Genomic DNA, 25,344 nt, shown 5'->3' on the forward strand with positions numbered 1-25,344 from the left:
CGGCCAAAGTGGGGCCCACTCTTATCTTGTGTTACGCTTATTATCACCTTTACATAGTAAAACATTGTGCTTGTTTAAACAAAAAAGAACAACAAAAAAAGAGAGAAAGAGAGAGATATGTGTGGTGTTCTTTTTTTTTTTTTTTTTTTTTGTAACTGGCTTTACAAAATTATGCTTTAATAAATTATTGAAAATGGTCCTATATTTACCGTGACCTTTGTGCACTTATTTTTGAACAGAGTTGAGGTTTTTCAGGGAGCTGTGCATGTGCTGGCACTTTGGCTCCAAACCTCTTTGCCCTTGGATGTCCTGTTCGTTTCATGAAGTTTATCATCTAATTTGTTGAAACAAAATATGGAAGCTTTAGAAGAGCTGGGGAGCTAAGCTGCCCAACAAACATCTAGCTCATGAAGTCATCGACAACAATTAGCTGTTATGTGTTAGCATTTGTTATAGAGTCACTTTCCTACTGTGGGAGGCCAACACAGAGCTTGGGAATGAATGGACTAAACGAAACAGCTGTAAAAAGGTATGATCCATCAGGAAAAAAGCTAATGTTTTAACTGTGACTTTTTAAAAATATACTTTTTGTGTGTGTCAAAGCAGCTATTTTTGTAAACTCCGCCGTTTATTCAGCACATAGTTTAAATGACGTATATCGAAATGCACTGCGCTCTGCCAACGCCTTTCCCTCTTTTGTCTGTTTGGGTGCGTAAAGAGAGCGTGCGTCAGGATTTTGCGTTTGGTTCCTTCCCAGCAAGTTCACTTCTCAGGTTTCAGACTTCTGTCGGAGCAGCCGAGGCATTTCCTCCTTTTGCGCTTACACCGTCTTCTAAAATCTTCTGAAACATAAAAAATTGGAGGAGAATCTGAGTATACGCTCTTGGATAATGGGTTTACGGATATTACTGGCTGTTCTTCTCTTTGGTTTCGGCCTGGCGAGCGTTTTCGCCGATTCGTCCACACCTGAGAACGGTAGGAAAGGAATCAGTGGATGTGGGGGCTGAGGAATTAGTTAAGCTGAAAAGCTTTTTTGTTTTTGTTTTTGATCAGATGTAGCTGCTTTCTAATTTATTATTATTATTATTATTATTATTATTATTGTTATTAGTAGTATTGTTGTTTTTATCTTTATAGCTAAGCACAGGTTGCTCAAAACCCCGAATGTGAGTCGTTTAGCTGTTCAGTAAAGTCACAACAGTTTTAAGGGCTATTATATTCATAAAGCATTGTTTCATAAGCCTTGAACTGAGGAGAAAAGCACCCAAACATCTAGAATTAAAATGTCATTGTTTGCATTTTCTACACTGAAACTATTTATAATAAAATATATTAGATAACCTTACGTACCGGCCACATTTCAGCTTAAAAAGCTTCACTTAAAAGGAATAAAAACACAACTTTGTTGGTAGAATTGTGTCTGTGTAAGATTCCTGTCTCTGAAAACTGTTGAAACCTCTCAACAGGAACAAGGAGTCTCTTTTTCAGCCCCTGGGGTACTTGATTGTTTCAGAGCAAAGAGACTAAGAGAAACTGTGGCACACAAATATGAGACATTGTTTCTCCATTTTACAGATGCATGGATTCACTCGCACAAACCCAGCTGTTGTTCTGTGTATGTCTGCTGATAATAACATGACTGGTTCCACAGGCTGTGTGGTTGCTGTACTTAGTCTCCATGGAAAATGTCCCAGGAGGATTACCAGTAGTTACAAAAACCAGAGTGGGCACATGCCAGGCCTTTTTAAATCTGCTCCTCATGGTGCTTTCATTTAAACTCGACAAGTTTTGCAGTCATGTTTGCCTTGACGTTTGAGGCAAAATGTTTCCACCTTGCCCATTATGTCCTTTAACTCGATTGTATTAACTTCTTTGACCTACAGTGTGTGAGTTGAAAAATGGGACAAGCTGTGAGGAATGTCTGAAAAATGTGACGGTAAGTTCGCTGAGAGAGCGTTTTATTTCTGCTTGGCTGATTTCTTTTTTGGGTTAACAGAGTTTCTCTGTGTGTGCATGGTCAGTATAGATGTCTCCTCCTCCAACCCAGACCTGTTTGACTGGTTTGAGAAGTAACTGATCTCATGAATTCTCACCCTGCTCCTTTTTTAGGCTGTGTGTATTTATCATACATTGCTTCCTGTAATTAGCCTGCATACCTCCTTTTTTGGTTTTCTGTTTAACTAATAGGGACATTGTGCACATTTTTTTTTTTTTTTAAACAGTGCTTGTGGTGCATCACAACAAAGTCATGTGTAACATATCCAGTGAGAACCATCCTCCCACCCCACGCGCTCTGCCCTCTGAATGATGCACGATGGGGACTCTGCTGGAGTAAGAAAACACACACACACACACACACACACACACACACACACAAGCTGATCACATTGATAACGACTTTAATTCAATTAACTAATTGTTAAATATGCTGTCCAGTACACTGTCCGACTGAAGCTTATTTGCTGATTTTCTTTCTTTTTTTCTCTCTGTGTTAGAATAATAATTAATAAACTATATTCTTGTATAAGACAAAAATACTTGCATGTCCCTGAAGCTGAGAAATTACTGTGTTGCCTCAGTCCAATCATGATTAAAAAAATTGGAAAATTAAAAATTACTCCAAAGAAGGAGCTCAGGTTAAATGAAAAATACAAAAAAGTCAAATGCTATATGGATTAAAATCTAAATGTGATACTATACTAGGAGGTTAAACCTAAAATGAAGGCATGCATTGTGGTATGAGGTAGTAAAGAACTTCTGCGTCTGTCTTTGTGGCAGCTGAGCTGAAACAGATGTTAGATGAGGTGTTAATTAAGTGGTGCAGAGAGGATCTATAGCCATAGTCATTTGGATGACCTCAGCATCAAAATACAACAGCAATGATTAATTCCCTTTGCGCATAACATGGACTCATTCCCACAGCTAGCACTTCAGTGTTCCAGATACAATAAAATGTCTGGGATTGTGCAATCCCTTTACATACCACATCTTACTAAAGTCCTGAAGCCAGGTACAGTCACACTGTGTGCACAGTGTTTTGCTGCTACTCCAAACTACACTCACTGTGTTCCCTCTGCTCTTAATCAGCTCACTGAACTTATTGTGCAGCCACATACATTCCCCATGATGCTGGCTGTAACAGCTTCGTCTCCATCATTTTCCTCATAGGTCCCCTAGCTTTACAGGCCTCGCTCCGGGCAGTAGAGCCCTTTTCTGCCATTTGCTGAGATTGTAGTGATATACGAAAATCCACTAGTAGGCTTGTTAGGCTATTTCACCTCCACATAAACTACAAGGAGCAAGAAAAATCCACTTTAGTAGGTTATGAAATAATTTCAAAATAAATAAATTGGAACAGGAGCTACTGCAACAGGCTCCCAATCCTCACCGTGCAAAGGATAAATAAAAACTAAATAGTTATATTTAAGGGCTATTTTTTTTTCTAAAAAAATAAATACTTACAAATAGAGATTAAAAGATCCTGCATCTTCATAATTCTTTTTCACGAATGAAGATTGGAACAATTTATCCTGATTTGCTGTAGATGAAAGTTTCACTAAATCACTAAAGTGGAAAAACAAAAACCCCTCCATGTTTGTGGATTTTGCGTCTGGGGTTGTTTGTTTTGAATAAGTGCTTCAGCATGTAGGTACGTTTTAGACAATAGCGGGATGAGGGAAAGCCCTATCCTGTTTCACCGTGACAGCATCTCCCTGTACAAAGCGTGCTATCCAATAGTCTGGTAGTAAAATAGGAACCCATTCATGTTAACATTCATTTTGTCCACATGCTTTTGTACTATTACATCTTTAAAATCTTGATGCAGAACTTTTTACAGAAGTACATTTGCATATTAAACATTAAAATTGTCTTTGATCCTTGTTATTTTTATCAGCGTGTCAAAAAACATTAAAGTTTTATTCAGTACATCTGTAGAATGATTTGGTTTGAGAAGAGGAAATTAAACGCAACCTAATGAAGGAGGAAGAACAAGAATTTTCTATCTGGAAGATAAATCTGCGATTTGTGATTTCTGAATGACGTTGTCACTCTGTTTCTGTCTGCAGTGAACTTCCAGATCTTGATAATCACCTTGTCAGTGATTGGTGGCATTCTTATCATTGCATTTTTGGTCTGTCTGTTCTGCTGCTGCAAGTGTGAGAACATCGGGTAAGTGTTGATAAAACCCTCTCATTCCAGCCAGTGTGATGCTGGTAGAATACATTGTAGCAATTATATTATTAGTTGTGTGCAACAGGTTAAGATACGTACTGACTACCCATCAAGTCCTTCAATTAAACGATTATGTTACACATAACCAAGTCTGAAAATGGGAGTGTTTCCGCTTATGCGTGAGTGTGAAGTAGCACAAAGGCAGTCTGCAGGCAGTCAGGTACTACCCGTCTACCTGCAGAGAGTGTTTATTGTGGATTGGGGCTGTGTCAAGAACATGTGACACATCCAGTCTGTGGGCTACTCTTGCTTCTGCTGTTGTTGGTTCATGAGCCAGCCACAGAGAAAAGTGAAATTATAACTACAAAGAGCTGAAGTGAAACTGTTTAAAATCAGTGAAATGTGTCTACTGTGGAGCCTGTCTGTGCTTTTCATGCCGTATTTTTATTCTTTGATTTTCTTGTTTCTCATTCTTCTCATGTTCTTGCTGGACTCTGTTGTCACTCTTTAACTTGAGCCCCTTGTCAAGCAAATGGCAGTTGACTGATTCATAGGTCATCCACATCCGGCACCATTTTTGACTTTCAGATGCTGTTTTATTAAGTTAAAGCTCAAAAATTTGATTCAGTTCGGAAAAGTGTGGTCATTAAAAAAAAAGTTTTCTATGTTTGCAGGCTGAGTTCAACCCCATCTTAAACTCACAACACTTACCCACATTTATTCACACTAGGAATGCCACTAAATTGCTTTTCTTTAAACATACCTTGCGATGATTGCTTTCTTATAAGTTTGTTAGTAATAATCAGCAATCTTTTCCTTCTACTACATGAATCTAACACTGGTCTTGTTTTTTCAGATCTAGCAGGTCTGAGGCCAAGATGCAGCGGCAGGCCAATAAGCTGAGAACCAAGCAGGACGAAAGGTGACAATATCATGTTTTGTTTTGTAATACTGTTTCACCCCCTCTGACTGGTTGGTCTCTGTATTTGATACATCCATAGCTATAACTTAACAAAACGTGGATTTAAAGAGCTGGTGGACTCTAAATTGCTGCCTAAATCTCTAGTTTATATAATTAAAATTCAAAAATCATGAGAAAAAACAAAACTACAGTTCAGCACCATGTCTTTATGACCAAGTTTCTCCATATAGAACAGCATCTGTCTCAGCTAACATTGAACATTTGCTATAAACGTATACGCTTGTCCTCTAAACAACAATTATATATTTTGGGCTTTTATTGGTTCTGTAATAGTTGCACTAGGTGCGACACACCGGCTACCTTTTGCATTGATAGCTATGATTAGCATCGCTTTCTTTCAACACACACGAGGGGGAAAAATGCAGACGTCACACTGTTATCAGCCCAAACTGGTTTGTTTCCACGAGTCTGAAATTCTGAAAAAATCTTTAGTCGTCGCCCTGTGACTTATGGAAAAATGTTTTGTCTTTACAGGAGGGCGGAGATGAAGCAGAGACACCAGGAAATCAGGCAGAAATACGGTGAGCTTTTCTCTTTGTTAGTCTGTGTGTGTCAGCAATCTGCTACCTATACAGCATCTAAATTATGACTTGCTCTACAAAACAAAATGTGGCTCTTTTTACACCTGTAATGTCATTTACTAGATATGAGAGCGCGTGATTAAGAAAGTTGATTCTGTATTGTGCTACCAGTATGAGGCACTTTGCCCAGTTTAGCATAACCGCTGGGGAGGGGAAAAAAGAGCTTGTCTGACTCTGTCCATAAGGTCCAGAGAGTTCAGAGCTATACTATTTAAATGTCTCTTTCCTACTAATGAAATTCAAATGTTTATGGATATGGAACTGACTACTGCAAGAAATTCAGAGAAAGCATCAGATTCTGTCCTCCAGGTTTTCTTTGAGTGGAAATCACCCCAGCGGGCAACAGATAACACTATGTTAACTTTGCAGACCTGCTATAATATGAATGATTTTCAAAAGACACCAATGAGTAATTACTTCTGCACTGGCACTCACATAGTATCAGGGTTAATTGAGCAGAAAAGATGGACACAGTCGCAAGACTTGTTCCAGTTCATCCTGCAAGAGCACCTCCTGGAGTCTGATCCATGGAGGTCCAACCTACAACCTAAAGGTTCCTGCTAAGGTCATTGTAATGTTATGGCTGGGTGTATACCATAAAGCTAAATATAAAAGTTTAAGAGAGGCTGGTAAGTTTTTATTTAGCTATGATACAATACAGTGCGAGGCTAGCCATTTACTCCTGTCCGTGCTAAGCTACGTTCACCGTAATCTGGCATTGACTTCATATTTGCCATTTTGCGTGAATATATCAAACGATTTATTTAAATCAGGGCAACTCTTACTGATTGTTTAATGTTTTTCAGGTCTAAGTGGACAAAACCCATACTCCAGATTTTCTTGAAATGGATTTGTCAACTGAGATTATTAACTGCAGACAGAGGACATCCATGAGCTGTCTTGAAGTGACATGATTGGAGAATTGTTGTAATTGATATAAAAATAGATTTAAATAGATCAGGGTCATTTGGTCAATGAAGCATTCAAAGAATACTACATTTACTGAAATGACCCAAGAGGCTGTAACCAAATGCTAGAAGAGATATGTAGTGTCGGTATTTTTCCAAACACTTGTCATTTATCCTGTGACTCAAGATACTAATCTGCTAATCTACTATTTATTTGGGTATTTAGTTTAATGGTACTGAATGGAAGGAGTCCAGTCTGGCTGCTGGAATAGTCTTTCCTTTAGCTTCTGTTGTAATTGTACATTTTCAAATTGTTTTTGCTGCTGAGATTTTTTTTTTTTTTACTTTATTTTATCTTGTTTTAAATGTTTTTTTCCCCATTCTGAAATCTAATTACTGTGTTACTGCTGATGTTTCCTACTGTTGACAACGAATTTTAAACCAATCACATTTGCAGAATATATTCTGAATATGAGGTCAAAATTAACATAATGAAAGAACTTATAAATAAAAGATTTCAGACTGATCCCTAATTCTGATAGTAACACTGTTTATGTTTATTTCCCGTTGAGCTTTCATGTTAACCTACCTTTATGATATACTGTATGTTTTGTACAGTTTGTCAATAAATCAAACATTTGATTAAAAGATGTGTTATTCCTTAAAAGAAAAACCCCCCAATGATCTTCAGTTGTAGTCAGAAGATTACGTATGCTCACCACGAGTTAGGACTTTGTACCACGTATACATATGGTATACATAGACCCACACTATTTGTTTAAATCTGCCTTAGTAACTTGCACGTCAATCAGACACTTTTGGTATCCATCAACAAGCTTCTGGCATATTTCTGGATAGATTTTTTTTTAACACTCTTGGCAGAATTCCTTTAACTTGGTTTCAAGACACTCTTAAGCATTGTCGCCCGATTTTTCAGTATGATCGAGGTTGTTCCTCAAGTTCCTCAGGATCTGACCTTTTTGTTCCTTTTGAAACGTGACCTCCACCAGTCGATGTAATGTGTGGGTTCCTTGTAAGTTTACCAAAACCTGCTATGAAAGCCATGACATTTTTCATTGCTCTTAAATGGCTAGGATTGCATACATTCACATACAAACTGATACTTTTTCTAACCTTTAGCTTTATTTTTTGAATTACTGTGAACAAACACAAACAAATGCTAAAAACTATATTTCAAAACGTGAAAAACTATGAATGTATCGACTATTTAAATCAAGTGAAATAAAATGTAAAATAAAAAACAAGGAAGAGGCACAGAGGACCTGATGTACTGGCAAAGTCTGGATCTTCACTTTAATTAGGCTGACCAGGTATTCCACTTTTTAATGGTATCTGCAAAGCACTTGTATCCCTTGCCCCATTGTTTTATGTATCTTATACCAAATCTGTTTGTCTGCAAACTCCACCAACAGCAGTCAAACTTGATGGTGATATACCAACAAGCTGAACCCCCCAATTTTTAGCATTTATGGTATGAATACTGTGCAAAAGTCTCTAGCCACTCCTGCTTTATATTTTTCTTCCAAGGAAAATGGGTTCACTGTTAGTCTGTTGCTAGGCAATATGATGACCTCATGACATCTGATATAGATAAGAACTTTTGGGGCCCTGAGTCGTGCCTGTGTGTTATCAAACTCCTGATTGAGTAGTAGTTCACATACGAACACACGCACACACACACAGAGATTTGTTGCAGGCATGTGTGCAGTTAAGGTCATTGAGTACATTCTTCTTCACTAGTATGGTTACTTCAACGCCAATGCCTTCTCCTTTGTAGATAAGAGACGCATTGTTTCCATTGACAAGCAGCAGACGCATCTAGTAAACGTAGAACGGGCGCAAAAAATGACGTACCGGCAGAGCGCAGCAGCGGCCAGCGCAAAAAATTCGCTCCAGCCAGCGGTCAGTGCAGCGCATGTCGCTCCCTGTGTCAAGGGGCCTTGAGAGGGTTACATCACAATGCCTAGAAAAAGGAAAGGCTCTTGCCGCAGCAGTAAGGATGCCATGCGGAAGAAGAAAATCAGGGCCACTGAATCTCAGCATCAAAGAGAATCTAGACTGGAAAACGCCAGATTAGCAGAAGCTGCACGAAGACAGCGAGAAACCAGCGAAGAGAGACAGCGTCGTTTAGAAAACGCCAGAGTAGCCCAAGCTTCGCGGAGACGGCGCGAGAGCAGCGAAAAAAGACGACTTCGCCTGGAAAATGCCAGACTGGCCCAGGCTTCGCGGAGACAGCGCGAAACCAGCGAAGAAAGGCAACGTCGATTGTACCATGCCCGGTCGGCTCAAGCTTCGCGCAGACAGCGGGAAACCAGTTTGGAAAGGCTGCAACGTCTGCAAAATGACCGCCTGGCTAAGGCTTCCAGAAGACGGCGTGAAACCAGCTTGGAGAGGGAGCATCGCCTGGAAAATAAGCGGCTGGGGCAAGCTTCACGGAGATTGCACGAAACCAGCGAAGAGAGGCAGCATCGCTTAGAAAATGACAGATTGGCTCATGCATCACGAAGACAGCGAGAAACCAGCGAGGAAAGACGGCTTCGGCTGCAAAATGCCAGACTGGCTCAAGCTTCACGGAGGCAGCGAGAAACCAGCGAAGAAAGGCAGCGTCGATTGGACCATGCTCGGTCCGCTCAAGCTTTGCGCAGACTGAGAGAAACCAGTTCGGAGAGGGAGCATCGCCTGCAAAATAATCGACTGGCTAAGGCTTCACGGAGACAGCGAGAAAACAACTTAGAGAGCGAGCATCGCCTGCAAAATAATCGACTGGCTCAGGCTTCACGGAGACTGCGCGAAACCAGTGAGGAAAAGCTGCATCGCTTGGACCATGCCCGGTCCGCAAAAGCTTTGCGCAGACTGCGAGAAACCAGCGTGGACAGAGAAAGGCCGTCAGAAAACGACAGACCATGGCGCCGTGAACATTATAGACTGCAAGTGCTCAATGCTTCCCGAAAGACAAATGGACTCGGCTTTCCAGCACCTGTATGGAATTTTCACGGGTCTGCTTTTGAGGAGGGACAGGTTCACTCTGAATTACCGTCACTGTACACAGTGAACATCCAGAGTTTTGTCTGCGTCTGATTATGGTGACAGTGTTTATATGTATGCTTCTCCGTCTCCCCAGAAGCCTCTTGATTCTGTGTATCACACTTACTCACCGTTGTATCTTATATGAAGGAGTGGGATTTATTTATTTAGAAGGCTGAAAGACATTTTAGCTGCACCTCCCATTCACACTGGTCTCGGAGAAACTGGATTTGAATACCTTGCTGCCTATGAAATGAGCTACAAAGAAAACAAAAATTGTGAAACTGCATTTTTTGATTTCATGTTAAGTGTCTGTCTGGATTTTTCTCCTGGCCGTGTCATTGTTCTGTTTGTTTGTCTGTCTGTTTGTTAGCAATCTTGAGTCTACAGTTTTCAAGGTATCATTTTCATATTTTGTGTGATGGTATGCCAGTAACAGCTGGAGCTGATTTAATTTACAAAAAAATCAGGTCACGTCAAGGTCATGCCAAAATCAATAAAATCTTTATATTGCTCTTCATATTACCTTATTTTTTTTAACGGGTTGTCTTTACAAAAATATGCAAGCCTAGGTTAGCTAAGCATTTGACCTTGACCTTCATTGTCAGCACCCAAAGGTAAAGTTGACCCAGAAAAGTTTTTCAAAAAAACAATATCGAGTAATATCATAGTAGTATATCATATAAAAGGCCATTGAGAGCTGTACAACCTACCACCCCACCCCAGGCCTCCCCCAAATACCATGCCCTACAGTGTTACAGTGACAGCATAAAGTTTTGCAAAATCACGCACTGAAAATGAAAATATTTTTAAATCTCAAGGTTTTTTTTTAGCTTATAGAAGCCAGAAATTTTAGTCAGTTGTGTTGCAATCATATAGGTAAAGATAATAAAACAGACTATTTTAGTATTCAATGCTTCAAGGACATAGGTCAAAGGTCAGACATTATGATGTCTTTATAAAAGCAGGCTGAGGTCGCTGCACTGTAATAAAAGCAGGCTGATGTCAGCATGTTATAATAAAAACATCATAAAACATTTTTTTTTAGTATAGTAAAAAAAGTATAGTCCTTGCCCTTCAGGGTGAGTTGCACTCTCCAAATGCTCTTGTTTTTTCAATTCGACATCACAATGACACCATAAAGTCACAAAGTCACAGACTGCACGAATTTAACTTAAACTTAACTTATAGAAGCCAAAGATTTCAGTCAATTCTGCTCCAGTCATATGGGTAAAAATAATCAAATACACCACTGTAATGTGGTATTTATGTTTGGTATATATTTTAGAATATCTTCAAGGCCATAGGTCAAAGTTCAGGGTCACACAAATTAGGAAAAAGCTTTAGTTTCCATTGGATCATCTCTTTAAAGTGATATATTAGTCATTGGGGGATATAAGCACTTTCTTTGTTTGAGCTCTTTAAAACGTTATTTTTTCAGTACAACATTATATAACTTCAAAACGCAAAAACACAAAAAGATTAATATACTACACTAGATTTATTACACTAGATTTTGTGAGTGCTCTTATATGTTTTAGGGGTTTTTTTTGGTACTCCTTTCCCTCTTGAAAAAGCTCTCCATCGCAGTGAGACTACCTGTAACTAAAGGACTTATTAGTAACACATATATACCAAGTAAGTGGGTTAAAGTAAGGCCATGATTATACTGTCAAAAGGGACAATTACACTGTAGCATGGGCATGCACTAGTTGACTCAATGTCCCACATATTAGTTGGCTCTTAAGTCAGCACAGCTCATAAAGAAATGTGAACTATGGATGCATCAGTACTGATGCCAAACAAAATAAGCAGAGAAAATCAGATGAAATGAGAGTTAAAGGTTAGACCATAAAATAAACTTCAGTTTCTATTTATCTGTGTTGTATTTACTTTGCCAGGAAGCTGGGAATCAATGCCAAACCAGTGAGGGACTTGCATAGTTTTTATGTTTTTAATGTTAAACATATAAAAATTTGGTATACCAACGTTACCAGTACTTCCCACATTGCCCCACACATTGCCCCTTTCTTTATGTAGTTTGCTACAATCTGACTACCCTAATTGTAATAGAATTTCGTCAGAAGTTTATGTCTACTCATCCTGGGGAGTAATAGCATGGCAATCTGTTCGTTTTTCATGGTGGAGTGATTGTACAGCATACATCTTTAATAACTTAAAAAAAACAAGTTTGAATTTATTTTGGATTTTATCTAATCCACACAGTGTCAAAAGTACACATACAAGCCCCAAATTATCATGACTTTCATGCCCATAATGAGTGTATAAGAACTTATGACCACTACTGTATTTCTAAACTTCTTAAAACATATAATTAAATTAAAAGAGTCAAAGTATTATTAAAAATAACAATAATAATACACTAGGATATTTAAACATTAAAGAGCTTAACCCATTCTGAAGTCTGGTCTAAACTAAACTAAGATGGAAACAAAACATTTTAAATGAATGCAAATTAAACTACAGAACTTCAATAGCTATCACTTACAGGTGGCTCGTTATTTAGTTTAATTTGTGCGCACAATAAGAGATTTTCATATAGATTCCTCGCGTGATCGAGTTTTTTGCATAGACGCGCGCTCCCGCGATTTGGCAACCACGTGGTGTTTTAAGGGCCAATGGCTTATTTGCAGCAGCGGTCTGAAGCGCGCACCCAGGGCAGAGGAGAGGACAGAAGGCGGCAGAAAGACAAATAAAGCCGAACTAGCAGATCATTCTGTAAACTGCAACGCGAAATCCTGCCGAGATGTCAGAGGAAAAGCCAAAGGTAATATATAGCGGTTTATATAACTGCTTGCTTGTTATGATGGCTGAGGCGAGCTCCTGCGAAACCGTCGCTTATATGTGCAATCTAAAAATGGCCTGGTTTGCACGTTTCTCTGAATCGGCGCAGTGGTTGTTTCGCAAATGAATGAGTACCCGCACATTCATATGTGCGTCTATATGCGCTCACACAGCTCGCTGTAGGTGAGTTTGGGAGGGATGTTGTCCCGCTAACTAGGGTCTAAAAGGTTGGGAGCAGGAATGTCAATTACACCATGATTGTTATTTGCGGATTTTTTTCTTTGTCGAAACGGGACCACGCTATGTCCGCAACGCCGCAAATGCCGCAACTGCAGCAGTGGCAGAAGAGCGCAAATGGAGGTGACGCACTGCCTTAAAAACTGATGTGACTATGGTATTCTGATAGTTTTTTATTTTATTTGTTTTAATTTTTTCGTTGTGCTGCTTGTTGTACCACAATACTTCATAACAAAACTGCTAGCGGCGTTAGCCGGTAGCTAAACTCGCCAGTGGTTCTGAGCCTAGCCCGGAGCTAATGATGCTAACGTTAGCGCCTGTGAGTGCCTTGTGTGAACGCATATGGTAGCATGTCTGTGTTATTGAGCTCCAATGTACGTTTTGTTTTAATCAAAGCATCAATTGAATAGTATGGCAGTAATTCAACACAAGTCACATCTGTGTTTTGTGACACGGCTGTTAAAATTGTGGGATTATATGCCTATTAGTTTACTTTCTGTATGTCTGAGCTAGCAAGGCTAACAGTATTGTGTATGTCGCTTTAAAGAAAACGTATACGTACTATGCATTACTGTGGTTGCTAATCCATTTGTTTATCAAGTGTTAAACCATTGTGTTTCTACAGGAAGGAGTAAAGACTGAGAATGACCACATCAACCTCAAGGTTGCAGGGCAGGATGGGTCGGTGGTTCAGTTTAAAATAAAAAGGCACACACCTCTCAGTAAACTAATGAAGGCATACTGTGAACGACAGGTAAGCTGCTGTAAGTTCTTAAGCAGCATGATTACTTGCACACTTAACTTTGCTGTTCTTTTAACGAAAATGCGGCATCTTCATCTGCAGGGTCTCTCAATAAGGCAGATCAGGTTCAGGTTTGATGGCCAGCCGATCAATGAGACGGATACGCCTGCACAGGTATGATTATTATGCACTTGAAACCATTATTGAAACACATTCTGTTTCTTTAAGATTACAGCGCACTTGTCCCCTAAATAAATTGAATATGTTTGCAATACTGTAAAATAATTAATATATGGAACATCTTTTTCTTAGCTGGAAATGGAAGATGAAGACACCATAGATGTTTTCCAGCAGCAGACAGGCGGGCATTGCTAAGCCCTACCCACCTCATTGACGGCCACCCTCAGAAAACGCCCTCAACCATCTCACTGTCCATCCCTTCCCCACCACTCCCCTCATCTTATTATTATTATTATTATTATTATTATTATTCTTTCAGTTTAAAGATGTCTGTCATGGTTTTCGTCAGGTGTGGGCGGGGGGCCTCGTTGGCTGTTTATGGGCTGTCTCAGTCAGGACTGAACTTTTGTGTGTCAACAGTCTCTCTGCTGGCCAATCAGGACACCGATTTCCTTCTGGCACCGCTGGCTGTGATTGGACCAACAACTCATCACAGCTGTTCCTGGTTTGTCACTGCTTTTGGTTCGCTGTGCAGTGAAAGCTTAGTATCCAGTAGTTTGTCACTGTTTTCATCCATCAGGGTTGAATGCGAGGCTCTGCAAGTGTTTTGTCCTGGGGTCACTGTCAGTGGGCATAAAAATGGTTTGAAGTGGAAGCACTATCTGAACATAATACACACATGCTTCCCATTTCACTTTGCTTTTCTGTGTGTTTGTCGTCTGAATGGTGACTCCTGCTTTTTTTTGTTTTTGTTTTGTTAAATGAATTTTAATTCTTTGCATTTTAGGTGCTTCTGCAATGTTTCTTTTCTTTTGTAAATGTTATTTTTTTGTTTTTTCGTCTGTTATTTTAAACATTAACACCCATGGGGCATATGGTCGACATTTTTTCCTCCCTCCTGTACAGCAGTATCAGAATGGGTGTTAGATAAATGTTGTGGGGCTTGGACCAATACTCCAAAAACAGAACGTCTGCTTCATATTTGACGTGCTTCTCTTTAAAAAGCCAACTTCAAGGTGAAAACTGTCACATTTAAAGGCATTTATATTGCATCAGTGTTTGCTTCCTCTTAGATGGCTATTCAGTGAGTGACTGTGGGTGTCTGCGGTACAGATGGATATATGCTTATGCAGAAATGCTTGTTTCAGGGGAAAGAATTCATCTATATCGCAGAAGTGCATCCACGGTGTAAGCTGGTCGGCGTTTGATTGTGTAAAGAGTCTCTTGGTTCAAAATACATAACATTTTTCTTTTTGGTTATGTTTTTTTCCGAAGTGGGCTAGTGACCGGTCCTTGTGATGATCTCAAAAGCAGGTCTGCTTGTTGTAGGGGGTGGACTGTGAGTGGGAGTAACTGAAAGATTCCTCAATGTTTGTTGTTTTTTTTAGGTCAGGTGTCTCATCCCCTGTATTGCCCTAGCACAAGTAGGCCGACGGGAACACTGAGTTTTAGATGTGCTTTGAAGAGGAGCAGGTTCAAGTTTGAGCAAGGGTATCCAACAGAAGTTGGACTGTCTTTGCTAAAAGACACCAACGACACTTTTCACTGCTGTGCCAGCTGCTGAGATGCTGTCTGCTTGTATGTTGTTACAGTGGCAGTCTTTCAAGTGGTTATGAGCGTCTTTCACTATTTTTACATTCTGGAGAGTGAAGCATGCAGTTCGTTTCATATCAGGAGGTCAGCCATTGGAGTTTGGGAGACAAGTGTTCTGTACCCACAGGGCCCCGTTCTTCGTATGTGGGTAACCAAATTATCTTTGAATGTAAATAGTCTGAAATGAGCTAGGATTTCTTTTTTTCCCCTTTCCTCCCCCCAGTTCAGCCACAGTTCATTAAGCTCAAATCCTGAAAAGAAAAACCCAGCTTTTTTTGAAGTTAGTTGGATTCAAGTTATTAGAAAAGGTTGCACCTTTCAAAGTTAAAAACACACTGCAACAAAATGAAATGTAGGTTTTAATACGTGCTTTAAAAACTGTGTCTGAACATTTTCAGCTACTACAGTAAATGTTTTTCATCTTTTATATGAATAGTTAAGAGTTGGTGCCAGTACTGAGAAATGAAACCTTATTTCCTTGCACAGCCATCAGTAAGCATCTGTGAATATTGTATTGCACAGAGAAATGTTGAGTGTTTGTGTGACATGCATCTGCACAAGCCAGTCAGCGATCATGATTCCAGCTTTCGTCACACAAAGTAAGAGCACACTTTACGATGCCAACAAGCAGCCTTCCGCTCGCATTTCAAGAACCCAGTGAGCTGGACAAAGGTCAGCTGAGCTAAACTGTAAAGTACGAAGAACGGGGACCAGGTCTTGTCATGTTATGTTTTCTCTACTGATTTGTACATTATTTGTGGTCTTTTACTACTGTATACAATAAATATAGTTTGGTACTCAGATTTGATGTCAAGTTTTTGTGTTTGACCAGCTAATCTGTTTGTTTTAAAGAACATAACTTAAAGCCCCTTTTCTGTCTCCAGAGAAGGGAGGGATGAAATTTGGGCACCCAGATGCACACAGATGGGAGCTAAGGATCCAAAAGCACAGAAAACCTGCTTTCTAATGCGCAAAAGTAACCATTAGGTGGCACCACTGGCCCATACCAATACCATGTTGCTAAAGCTTTGCTTTCATAAAAACATGAAAGTAGTGGGGAAAAACTGTAAACTTAGCTGAAGTGTTTCAGAAAATGAGGTTCTGAAGTGGTCCTCAAGCACACTTCTTCCTGTAGTAGACAAAAGATGACTAAATTTAGATAAATGAGTTAAAAAAGGACAAACACTGATTATCATCTAAAACTTCACCATCATCTTTATTACCCAGGTCCAAATTTAGAACGTGGCATCTCATCTGATAGTCTGTGTGAATACTTGCATTCAGTATAACCGGAACAGTGATAAGATTAATCATAGCGGCCGATGAGTCAAACCAGGAATAAGGAAAATCAGGCACCGGTGGACAATCTGCATCTGCTTTTCTTCATCTAAACAGGTTCAGGGGTGTAACTGCTGTTCCTGGCAGTAAGAGAGATTGATGAATGGATAAAGGAAAATATACTGGTATGTATTTTGCATCCTTGATATTTGTGGCGTCCATAATCTTAATGTGGGTAGAAGAAGAAAGACGGTCATTTGCCTTGTAAATGTGCCGGATGGTTCTGAGAGATCTGACACAAGCTGACAAGCCGCTGTTCCTCATGAGCACCTGGTGACCATCAAAATAAGATTAAACAGACTTGAGGAAATCAATGAATGTCGAGTTTGAGTGGCACTGAACATCCTCTGTAGGAGACTGTACACTTTCAGGTACTCCACTGTGACTGACTTGGCCCAGCCAGGTTGACATACATGCAAATATGTATTAATTGCAAAAACTATCTGACCAAGCTGCTCTCAGTACTTTGTCCATTACAGTCTTTGCTTATTTTAATACTATTTTGCTAATTCAAAACATATATGTGGTTCAGCATACTATTCAGCTTTACTATCTTGAAACATAATTACCTTTTCAATACTTGCAGAGCTTTCAATTAACATCCAGATGTCCTGCACATACACTAAAGTGTGATCACAACTAATATAGTAAAAGCTTTGGCTTGTATGCACTGCTTGACCAAAGCTCGTGCAAGTGTTGTTGTTTTCTTTTGATTGCCTTTTAATAATAACAATAAAAAAGCCCTTTAATCAATCATTTTTCATGTGATCACATTCAGATATTGTGTCTGTGAGCGTACACGTATACATTCACAAAGTGGTGCAGCTCACCCCTCTGGTAGGTCTGTGTCATCAGATTTGTGGTTGAGTGAGGATGACTGACAGGGCACTTAGTGATTTGCATGACTCCGGAGTTTAAAAGGAGCTGCAGGTGCAGGTTTTTCCACACTTATGAATGGATCTCTCCAAGCGCGGATGCTCTGGGACTTCCTACTCCTAACATCAATCTTAGGTTACCAGTGTGACTTTAATGATTTTCACCCGAGTTTCTTCATAGACATTTTTTTGTTTGGAGCTGGAATTCTTCGCAGGCTCAATATGAAGAGTACACAGCTTTCTGGTGTGTGTTATCATTTAGGATAGGCAAAGAAATACCTTCAGTATGGAGACATTCCTACCAACTGGAAACTGAAACAAACCGATTTTCTGCAATGTCAACGCTGATATTTATGCCGTTCCTTCTCCTGGGGTTAAGAGTAACTGAGACAGCCACAGAAACATGGAGGCAATGTACAGGTATTATTCCATTTTTATTCTATTTTATCTCTTCCAGTCTCAGCTGAGTTCAGCACATGTAATGTTTAGTTAATTATTATACAGCGAATGGCTTACTGTTTCATCTAAAACCCAGGAAGCCCCTCTAGCTAAAATACTTTTTGGTAATTCCAGCTGTCTGCATCTGCCTACAGTACAGTAGGAGTGCTTCTCTGTGTGGACGTGCATGCCACTTTAACCTAAATTAACGTCCATAAACAAGTACAGACATTGGGTGTGGTTGGGATTCCACAACAATCCCGTACACATTGAAATATTAGGACGTACACAGCGCATGTTTACGTGATGTCTCATCAGTGTGGGAGTATTATTATTTTTCTGTTATCGTTGCTTAGGAAAGAGTATCTTTTCAAAAAAATAATTAGATAACAAACCCACTGAAGTCTCATAAAACCCCACCACTACCTAGGGCTGTTTCTCACACTCCAGGGTGTGGTGGTGGCAGTAGTACTGGGGCATTGAGGAATTTATTAGTTTCCTGTGGATCCTGACCTTTTTGACTCGTGTCCCTTTAAAACAAACCTCTGATATGAAGATGCTCTACCACACGCAGCACTTAAGGTATATAGAGTAAGTAATCCTGCTGGTGCACTAATCATTTCAGCTCAAACTTTATATGCTCTTAGGTTTTTTTTTTTTTTTTTACAATAAAGCATCAAATCACACTTTTCATTGCAAAACCTAAAGTTATTAAATTATTCTAATGTACTGAAGTTGAGTGAAAGTGTGAAGTATGGTGAATAGATTACTTCTACTGCAGCCTGAGAGCGATTTTGTTTAAATCCACTTTAAAAACTTTCAGCTTTTATTCTTTTCTAACCCATTAATCATCCCAAGAATTCTGCAGTTTTACTTTTTCAACACGAGGAAGTTTAAAGTTTGGCCATAAAAGTCACTGCCATAGTCTTTATTTGCATATTTTGTTCAGGTTCGCTTCCCCTGGATCTTCTATCTTTTGTCCTTGAGAGGGACCCATCCAAACTTGTGCCGGGGGTGCACATGAAGCAGGCCGACGGGGTGAGGGGGATTCATTTCTCAAGCCCTGATACCGCACTGAGCTTTCCCTCCTCCCAGATACTGGTGAACTGTGACCTCTTCCCCAAGGAATTCTCCATCGTTCTGACATTAAAAGTCACCGACGGTGCACCCAAGGTGAGCATCTGACTGAAACGCCTCGGTACTAATGACTGCAGGGGTGTGAAAATAGGAATATGTTGCAAGTAATAACAGTTGATTACTTAAGTAAAATAATAGATGCCACCACTCCACCCTGCTTTGCTTGAGGAGATGTTGTGTGTTACATAAATAGAAAGACTGTGTCTCTGCAAACCCAAAACACAGAATAGATTTGACAGAAATTCCTGTTACAGTGCCATATTAACCCTGACAGAAAGATGAATGCATACGCTGCTAAACTTGACACAGATGTCGGTATTACTCATATTTACTGCCTATTGATTTATTTGCAATTAAACTTACACGCAAGTCTGTTCTTCTAGTGCAATTTAGTGTTTCAAAAAGCAACATAGTTCATTACCCATCACCTAAAAAACTGCATTCTTAAGTAAAAAGCGTATGCACTTTGTTACCATCGTCCGCTGCCAAATTTAGTGTGTCTGAGCTTCTTTCTTGTTTTTCCAAACAGGGGAATGAATATGTCTTTTCTCTGATGGGGCCGAAAGGACGACCAGTGGATCAGAACAAAGAGGAGAACGATGGAGGCAGCAGCTTGAAAAGCAATAAAGAGTCAAGTATCACCGGAGAAGAGCAACACAGTCAGAAGACGAGAGTCAAAAGTGATGGACGCCTCATTCTTGGACTTAAATTCTCGGGAAAGCGTCTGCACTTCCTTTATAAAGGTCACAGAGGGGTTGTAGAGCACTGGGTGTTTCGAGGCACCCAGCTGGCTGACAGCCAGTGGCACACTCTTGTTTTAGCCATTGGTAGTCATCACGTGAAACTCACAGTGGATTGCAGCTCACCAGTGGAAATGTAAGCTCAGTTTCTCTCCCCTCTTTCTCTTCTCTGTTCTCTGTTCTCTGGGTGGATACGTCTGTTTCCCACTTTACTCTGTTCCCTCCGATTTTGCCTTGAGGCGCAGTAGATCCTTCACCACAATAAAACGGTCCTGCTCAAAATCTGCGTATGCCCTGCAGCCATATCACAGTAGCCTGACAGTGTGTGATAGATGGTTTTTTAGTGGAAACTCCCTCTGGCACGCCGAAAGGAGGAATATCAACACCCACACAGCACTTGTACATGTAATACAGTTCATGTCTCACACTGAGTCCTAGAATGAGAAGAACAGAGTGAACTATTTTAATTATAGAGAATTTAGTTCATTTACAGAAGAAAAACAATTTACTCTACCTATTAGAAATAATTATATATATCTTTTATGGCAAACAGCATTCCCTCCAGGCCTTTCCCTTCAGACCTCAACATTCAGGGATCCAGATTCCACATTGGTAGTCGGGGGCTGTGGAAGGGCTTGTTTTCAGTAAGATGCCTTTCTTTATTTCAGACTATAATAAGATTTGTAAAGGATATGCCATGAATTCGGAAATGATTGCCTCTTCTGTGACCACATATCCAGGGTCTACTGCGACAGCTGGTTTTGGTGCCAGGTTCAGATGCTACCCATCAGATCTGCCCCTCTTCTGATCCCCAGCTAGCAGCTCTGTCAGTACCACCACTGTTTTTAGACCTGCCAGCCACAGGAGCAGAAGATGATAGACATGTGAATACCCATGGTAATTTGCATATGCATGTATTTTTACTCAGTATAAATAAGGCATTGCATGTTTGCTTGCCTCTTTGATTGGTTTCTGGTTTTTAATATGTCAGAAACTGAAGCTAGAGTGTCTGTGGGCTTGGAGAAGTCATGCTCGGAGCAGCTACAGGGCCAGCTGTGGTTTAATCCCCTCAAAAAGGGCCTCTACCTCTGTGACGGTACAGTTTGGATCACTGTGTTAGAGGGTGAGACTCCAACTACCACCGTTTCTGTTCTTGTTTCTATAAAATAAAATCAAATAAACCATTCATTTTCATTAACACAGATCGCAAAAGGCTGGACTATGTGCTGGAACATCAGGTGCTCACCACCAGCTCAGAGACCCACGACATAGAGGTATTTATCCACCATTGGCTGTGAAACTTACTTAGGTCTTATTGTCTGATACTTTATTGTCTGATACTTTTGTTTCACTTTCATTTGGGATTTCCTGTACATAAACCCACTGTGAAAAAAAATCCAATCTCCAGCTGTTCCAGGTACCTGGTATGGGTCTGATGGCTGCTATGGCCCATCGGTCGGCATCTGGCTCTGCTGTGTATCTCTGGACTAAAACAGGTTTCCAACTCTATCAGAATATCAGCACCAATGGAGCCCTGGCTTGGAGGCATTTCAGCATGGGCAATAAGGTGTGACAAGTTAGTGGAAAAATCACACTTTAACCCTACTAAAAGCTTTAAACCTATACTCTTTCTCTTTTGTTGTTTTTAATGTAGATATATCTGGTGGTGTCTAATTCTGGGGGAGACAGGCGAATTAACAAAGAGTCAGAGGCGGACTTTTCTGTGATTTACAAGTGGAGCAAAAGGAGAAAAAGATTTGTGCAGTTCCAGACTCTGCAGACTCACTGTGCCCGAGATTGGGAGGCATTTAATATAGATGGACATACATATCTTGCTGTCGCTAATCATAGACAAGGTAATATAAATATATACCTATACTACCTGTTAACTTCCACAGTTCCTGGCATGGCATCTTTTGCTTGTTTGGCTTTTAGGTGACAAGAATCACACTATAGACAGTGTGATATACAGGTGGAACAGATTATCAAAGTCTTTTGAGGTCCACCAGATGCTCCAGACTTCAGGGGCGTACGACTGGGAGTTCTTCACTGTCGGACCTTACTATTTCCTGGTGGTCGCCAATGCTTTTGATGGCGTGACCACTTCTTTAGACTCCGTCATCTACGTTTGGGTGAATGGAAACTTCCAGGTGTTCCAGAAAATTAAGGTTTGTGATAAGAATAATGTAAAATGGTAAATGGTAAATGGCCTGCATTTGTATAGCGCTTTACTAGTCCCTAAGGACCCCAAAGCGCTTTGCACAACCAGTCATCCACCCATTCAAACACACATTCACACACTGGTGATGGCAGCTACATTGTAGCCACAGCCACCCTGGGGCGCACTGACAGTAGCTCAAATAGACTAAAAATATTTTCCTATTAGCTGTTTGCTGCTTCGCTACAAACCCCTCAAAACTCTGAGTGGGTTTGAGGACGGCATGGTTTTTCACTCCATGGCAAGATGTCATCTTCTGACCATTTGGGCTTTGGTTTCTCCTGATGAGATGTGTATCTGATGATTATGAAAAACTACCTTAAAAAATAGAGTATGTGGTTTGCTATGATTTGCTTGAGCGATAACGGTGCTTTGACGTGTAACTGATAGTGAATGGTATATTTGAATCAAACCACATCTGATGTGAGAGTGTTGACACATTAATAGTCTCGAGAGAAAACAGAAGGAATTGTGTAATTAAGGGGAACGCCCCATGCGAGATGTGAGGATGTACATGAACACCTCAGGGCTGCTGGTAATTAATTAACTGAAATAATAAAGAAAATGGGGCAGAAAACATATTTATCACATACTTTTAGTCATGTTGGCTCTTTGATTTCACAGAGGCAAAGTGAGTCTGTTAGCTTATACCCAGGATCTCAAAATAATTTTAGCCCATTGGCTACATTTAATATTATCAATTTGGATCTCACCTATCCAAATCTTTCCTTTACGCTGAATTAAAAGAAGGGCAAGTTCACTCTGAAAATGCTCACATTTAATGAACCATCTATCTACAAACTGATGAAAGGCTTGACATGTCTTCAGAAAAAAGGCAGACCATATATCTTTGCTTTTTTTGTTTATTGGCATATGCTTTAATTATAGAGAGTCGTAAATCCAAAAGCATCGGCACGCCTCCTTAAGTATCTTCAGTTTTGGATGGCGCGCCATAGGTAATGTCTTCGTGACTCTGGCTTGGATAAATCTATCATGGGGTGAGCCATTTTTAATGGCTTATAATATTTTCTGGAACAAAGTAAGTGAAAAGTCCAAGTCATATTTAAAGCTGTCCAGTGGATGTCAAAAGAATGTCCCAACAAATTCACCCCAAGATTGGAGCATTGGAGCAAGACTGTGCATTGTTCAGAGAAATTTAAAAAAAATTCAGACACAGCATAACTAGAAAAAGACTGAACAAGTATGGCTTGAGTGGAAAAGTTGCTAAGAAAGACTCTTCTCTTAAAAAAGAACATGGCAGCACGGATTAGGTTTGCAAAGTCGCATTTGAACAAACCACAAGATCTCTTGAAGAATATCCGTTGGAAAGATGAGACCAAAGTGCAGATATCTGACCATAGTGCACGAAATCAGACACAGGTTATCAGCACAAACACCTCATACCAGCTGTCAAGCACAGTGGTTGAGGAGGGATGATTTGGGCTTGTTTTGCAGCCAGAAGGTCTGGGTAATTCCTCTGTATACCAAAGTATTGTAGCCACAAATGTGAGGCCATCTGTTTTGGCTGAAACCGGATCCTGCATGTATCAGCAGTTTCATCTAGCACTGTAAAATATAATACCAGTAGAACTCTTCCCATCAGCAGCAATATGCAACTTACTTAACTTCTGTGTGCCACGAGTTTCCCATTTGAAGGCTAAAGTATTTGATTTATTGATTGGTTTTTTTAGACGTTCTGTGCCACAGACTGGGAAATGTTCCAGATTGACAGCAGAGTTTTTTTGGTTGTTGCCAATGGACACAGACTCCATGGTAATGGGCCGAGTCAGTACACCATTAACTCCACTATCTATGAACTGGACATGAGTGCACAGCTGTTTGTCCGCTTCCAGGACATTGTCACCTACAGGTATGGATGTTCAATCACCAGATAATACTTACCAGGTGTACGCACACTCAGAAACATTTTCTTGATGCGTCTGCTGTCATTTTATCTGTTCATTATCTCCACATACCTTCCTCTTTCTTTCCAGTGCAGTGGATTGGGAGTTCTTCAGCCTCGGGCAGGAATATTTTCTGGTTGTTGCTAACTCCTTCAATGGAGAATCCTACTCTCTCAACAGCATTCTCTACAGGTATTCAACTTGTCAACAGCACCCCTCCCAATGTGAAATAAGTCCACCTTATTGCCTTTTGGTATCCGCCTTGAAACCATCTCAAACATCACACACACACAATTCTAATATTGATTTATTATCTTACCGTGAGAGCAGATGGAAATACTGCAGTAATGGGATTCATCTTTTCTGTTTTGCTTTTAGGTGGCAGGGATATGAAGGATTCGTTCCTGTTCATTGGCTGCCAACGATCGGGTGCAGTGACTGGGAATTTTTCAGCGCTAAAGGAGAATCATATTTAATCTACTCCAGTGCGAAGGCACCACTCTCCAAAGTGTTCATGCTGAAAACCTACTAGACAAACAAACAAAAAAAGTGTGGCTTTGTGTCCTGCATTTGTGTAATTGTACACAATCTATCATGTATGAAAATAAATTGCAAAAGGTCATTTAAAAAGGTCATTTAATGGTTAAATTAATTATTGAAATTTTATTGACTTTTTAAATTATTGTCTGCTCAGAAATTCCCTCAGGGTGTTGGCTGGGGTACCTTTGCAGTGATCAGCCCTGCATACAGTCACCCTCCGCACAGTGATATGTTAACAACTGATGTACCTCATTTTAACACAAAAAAAAATCACATGGACCAAATAAAGTCTGTTTTTAATATCTATTTGTGTGTATCTTGTGACAAAACTTAGTACAAATTTCTATATACTCTCTCTCTCTGTAAGAGCATTGTGTTTTGATATTATTTTGTTTACTAACTGTAATATGTTTTCTTAAATAGAAAATTGTATTGTTTGTTGTTATATTTTGCCTCTGGCTGCATGAATTGTATATGAAAAGTGATAGTAAATTATTGAAATTTAAATAAACTATAATTATTGTGTTTATGTATGGAATAAGAGTTGTTTATACCAACAGATAATGTTGTTTAATATTTGAATGATGATTTATTGCAGTTTTTTGAGTAGCTAATCATTTATTTGGTACAGTTTCCTTAGACAAATAATTACCCATTGAGCTCTGACACTCACAAGATGTTGGTCTATAAAAGACTACAAATCACATAATACATTCTTAACCTCAAAGCATAGACTTGCCGGAATTGTAGTTTTTACACAAAATTATTTTGCTGTAATCAAAACGTAGATATGAAACGTGGGCTTTATCCATACCTGTATCATAAAATTACATAAAATCGCAGAAATTAAACTGGTTAATTATGGAAAAGAGCTTCAGTTACTTTCACTGTTGTGTGCGCATTAACCA

The 25,344-nt window shown here is 39.8% G+C and overlaps 4 protein-coding genes across 6 annotated transcripts; all 4 read left to right on the plus strand.

Annotated features, from left to right (window-relative positions):
- Nucleotides 1–316: 316 nt before the first annotated feature.
- Nucleotides 317–7,292, plus strand: pttg1ipa (PTTG1 interacting protein a). Of its 2 annotated transcripts, none has more exons than XM_085142281.1 (7): nucleotides 317–975; nucleotides 1,884–1,936; nucleotides 2,223–2,331; nucleotides 4,068–4,170; nucleotides 5,030–5,095; nucleotides 5,630–5,676; nucleotides 6,543–7,292. In XM_085142281.1, the coding sequence occupies exons 1-7, from the start codon at nucleotides 891–893 to the stop codon at nucleotides 6,578–6,580; spliced, it is 501 nt and encodes a 166-aa protein (XP_084998407.1). In that variant the 5' UTR covers nucleotides 317–890; the 3' UTR covers nucleotides 6,581–7,292. The 2 variants fall into 2 exon arrangements, with proteins under 2 accessions (XP_084998407.1, XP_084998408.1); XM_085142282.1 differs by having other exon boundaries at nucleotides 5,036–5,095.
- Nucleotides 7,293–7,407: 115 nt separating this feature from the next.
- Nucleotides 7,408–12,232, plus strand: LOC146496181 (uncharacterized). The gene has a single exon (XM_085142280.1). The coding sequence runs from the start codon at nucleotides 8,625–8,627 to the stop codon at nucleotides 9,741–9,743; it is 1,119 nt and encodes a 372-aa protein (XP_084998406.1). The 5' UTR covers nucleotides 7,408–8,624; the 3' UTR covers nucleotides 9,744–12,232.
- Nucleotides 12,233–12,327: 95 nt separating this feature from the next.
- On the plus strand, nucleotides 12,328–16,049 carry sumo3a (small ubiquitin like modifier 3a). Of its 2 annotated transcripts, XM_085142285.1 has the most exons (4): nucleotides 12,331–12,477; nucleotides 13,357–13,485; nucleotides 13,576–13,647; nucleotides 13,786–16,049. In XM_085142285.1, the coding sequence occupies exons 1-4, from the start codon at nucleotides 12,457–12,459 to the stop codon at nucleotides 13,846–13,848; spliced, it is 285 nt and encodes a 94-aa protein (XP_084998411.1). In that variant the 5' UTR covers nucleotides 12,331–12,456; the 3' UTR covers nucleotides 13,849–16,049. The 2 variants fall into 2 exon arrangements, with proteins under 2 accessions (XP_084998410.1, XP_084998411.1); XM_085142284.1 differs by having other exon boundaries at nucleotides 12,328–12,477; nucleotides 13,357–13,647.
- Nucleotides 16,050–16,170: 121 nt separating this feature from the next.
- On the plus strand, nucleotides 16,171–25,305 carry LOC146496183 (thrombospondin-type laminin G domain and EAR repeat-containing protein-like). Its single transcript, XM_085142277.1, has 13 exons — nucleotides 16,171–17,879; nucleotides 18,847–19,070; nucleotides 19,564–19,910; nucleotides 20,328–20,418; nucleotides 20,515–20,671; nucleotides 20,766–20,897; nucleotides 20,978–21,048; nucleotides 21,183–21,341; nucleotides 21,429–21,630; nucleotides 21,710–21,942; nucleotides 23,684–23,862; nucleotides 23,987–24,088; nucleotides 24,275–25,305. The coding sequence occupies exons 1-13, from the start codon at nucleotides 17,795–17,797 to the stop codon at nucleotides 24,426–24,428; spliced, it is 2,136 nt and encodes a 711-aa protein (XP_084998403.1). The 5' UTR covers nucleotides 16,171–17,794; the 3' UTR covers nucleotides 24,429–25,305.
- Nucleotides 25,306–25,344: the final 39 nt, after the last annotated feature.

This window comes from Neolamprologus multifasciatus, chromosome 19, assembly GCF_963576455.1.
Source record: "Neolamprologus multifasciatus chromosome 19, fNeoMul1.2, whole genome shotgun sequence".
Taxonomy (NCBI): Eukaryota; Metazoa; Chordata; class Actinopteri; order Cichliformes; family Cichlidae; genus Neolamprologus; species Neolamprologus multifasciatus.

Excerpts from the sequence above, each read along its gene's own strand:
- LOC146496183 (XM_085142277.1), top strand. The coding sequence starts at position 17,795 with ATGTCAACGCTGATATTTATGCCGTTCCTTCTCCTGGGGTTAAGAGTA. Across the intron at positions 20,898-20,977 it reads TTGGATCACTGTGTTAGAGG|ATCGCAAAAGGCTGGACTAT; the intron begins GTGAGACTCCAA and ends TCATTAACACAG. Across the intron at positions 21,342-21,428 it reads ATTTCAGCATGGGCAATAAG|ATATATCTGGTGGTGTCTAA; the intron begins GTGTGACAAGTT and ends TTTTTAATGTAG.
- sumo3a (XM_085142284.1), top strand. The coding sequence starts at position 12,457 with ATGTCAGAGGAAAAGCCAAAG. Across the intron at positions 12,478-13,356 it reads TGTCAGAGGAAAAGCCAAAG|GAAGGAGTAAAGACTGAGAA; the intron begins GTAATATATAGC and ends GTGTTTCTACAG. Across the intron at positions 13,648-13,785 it reads AGACGGATACGCCTGCACAG|CTGGAAATGGAAGATGAAGA; the intron begins GTATGATTATTA and ends TCTTTTTCTTAG.
- pttg1ipa (XM_085142281.1), top strand. The coding sequence starts at position 891 with ATGGGTTTACGGATATTACTGGCTGTTCTTCTCTTTGGTTTCGGCCTG. Across the intron at positions 976-1,883 it reads TTCGTCCACACCTGAGAACG|TGTGTGAGTTGAAAAATGGG; the intron begins GTAGGAAAGGAA and ends TTTGACCTACAG. Across the intron at positions 2,332-4,067 it reads ACGATGGGGACTCTGCTGGA|TGAACTTCCAGATCTTGATA; the intron begins GTAAGAAAACAC and ends TTCTGTCTGCAG.
- LOC146496181 (XM_085142280.1), top strand. The coding sequence starts at position 8,625 with ATGCCTAGAAAAAGGAAAGGCTCTTGCCGCAGCAGTAAGGATGCCATG.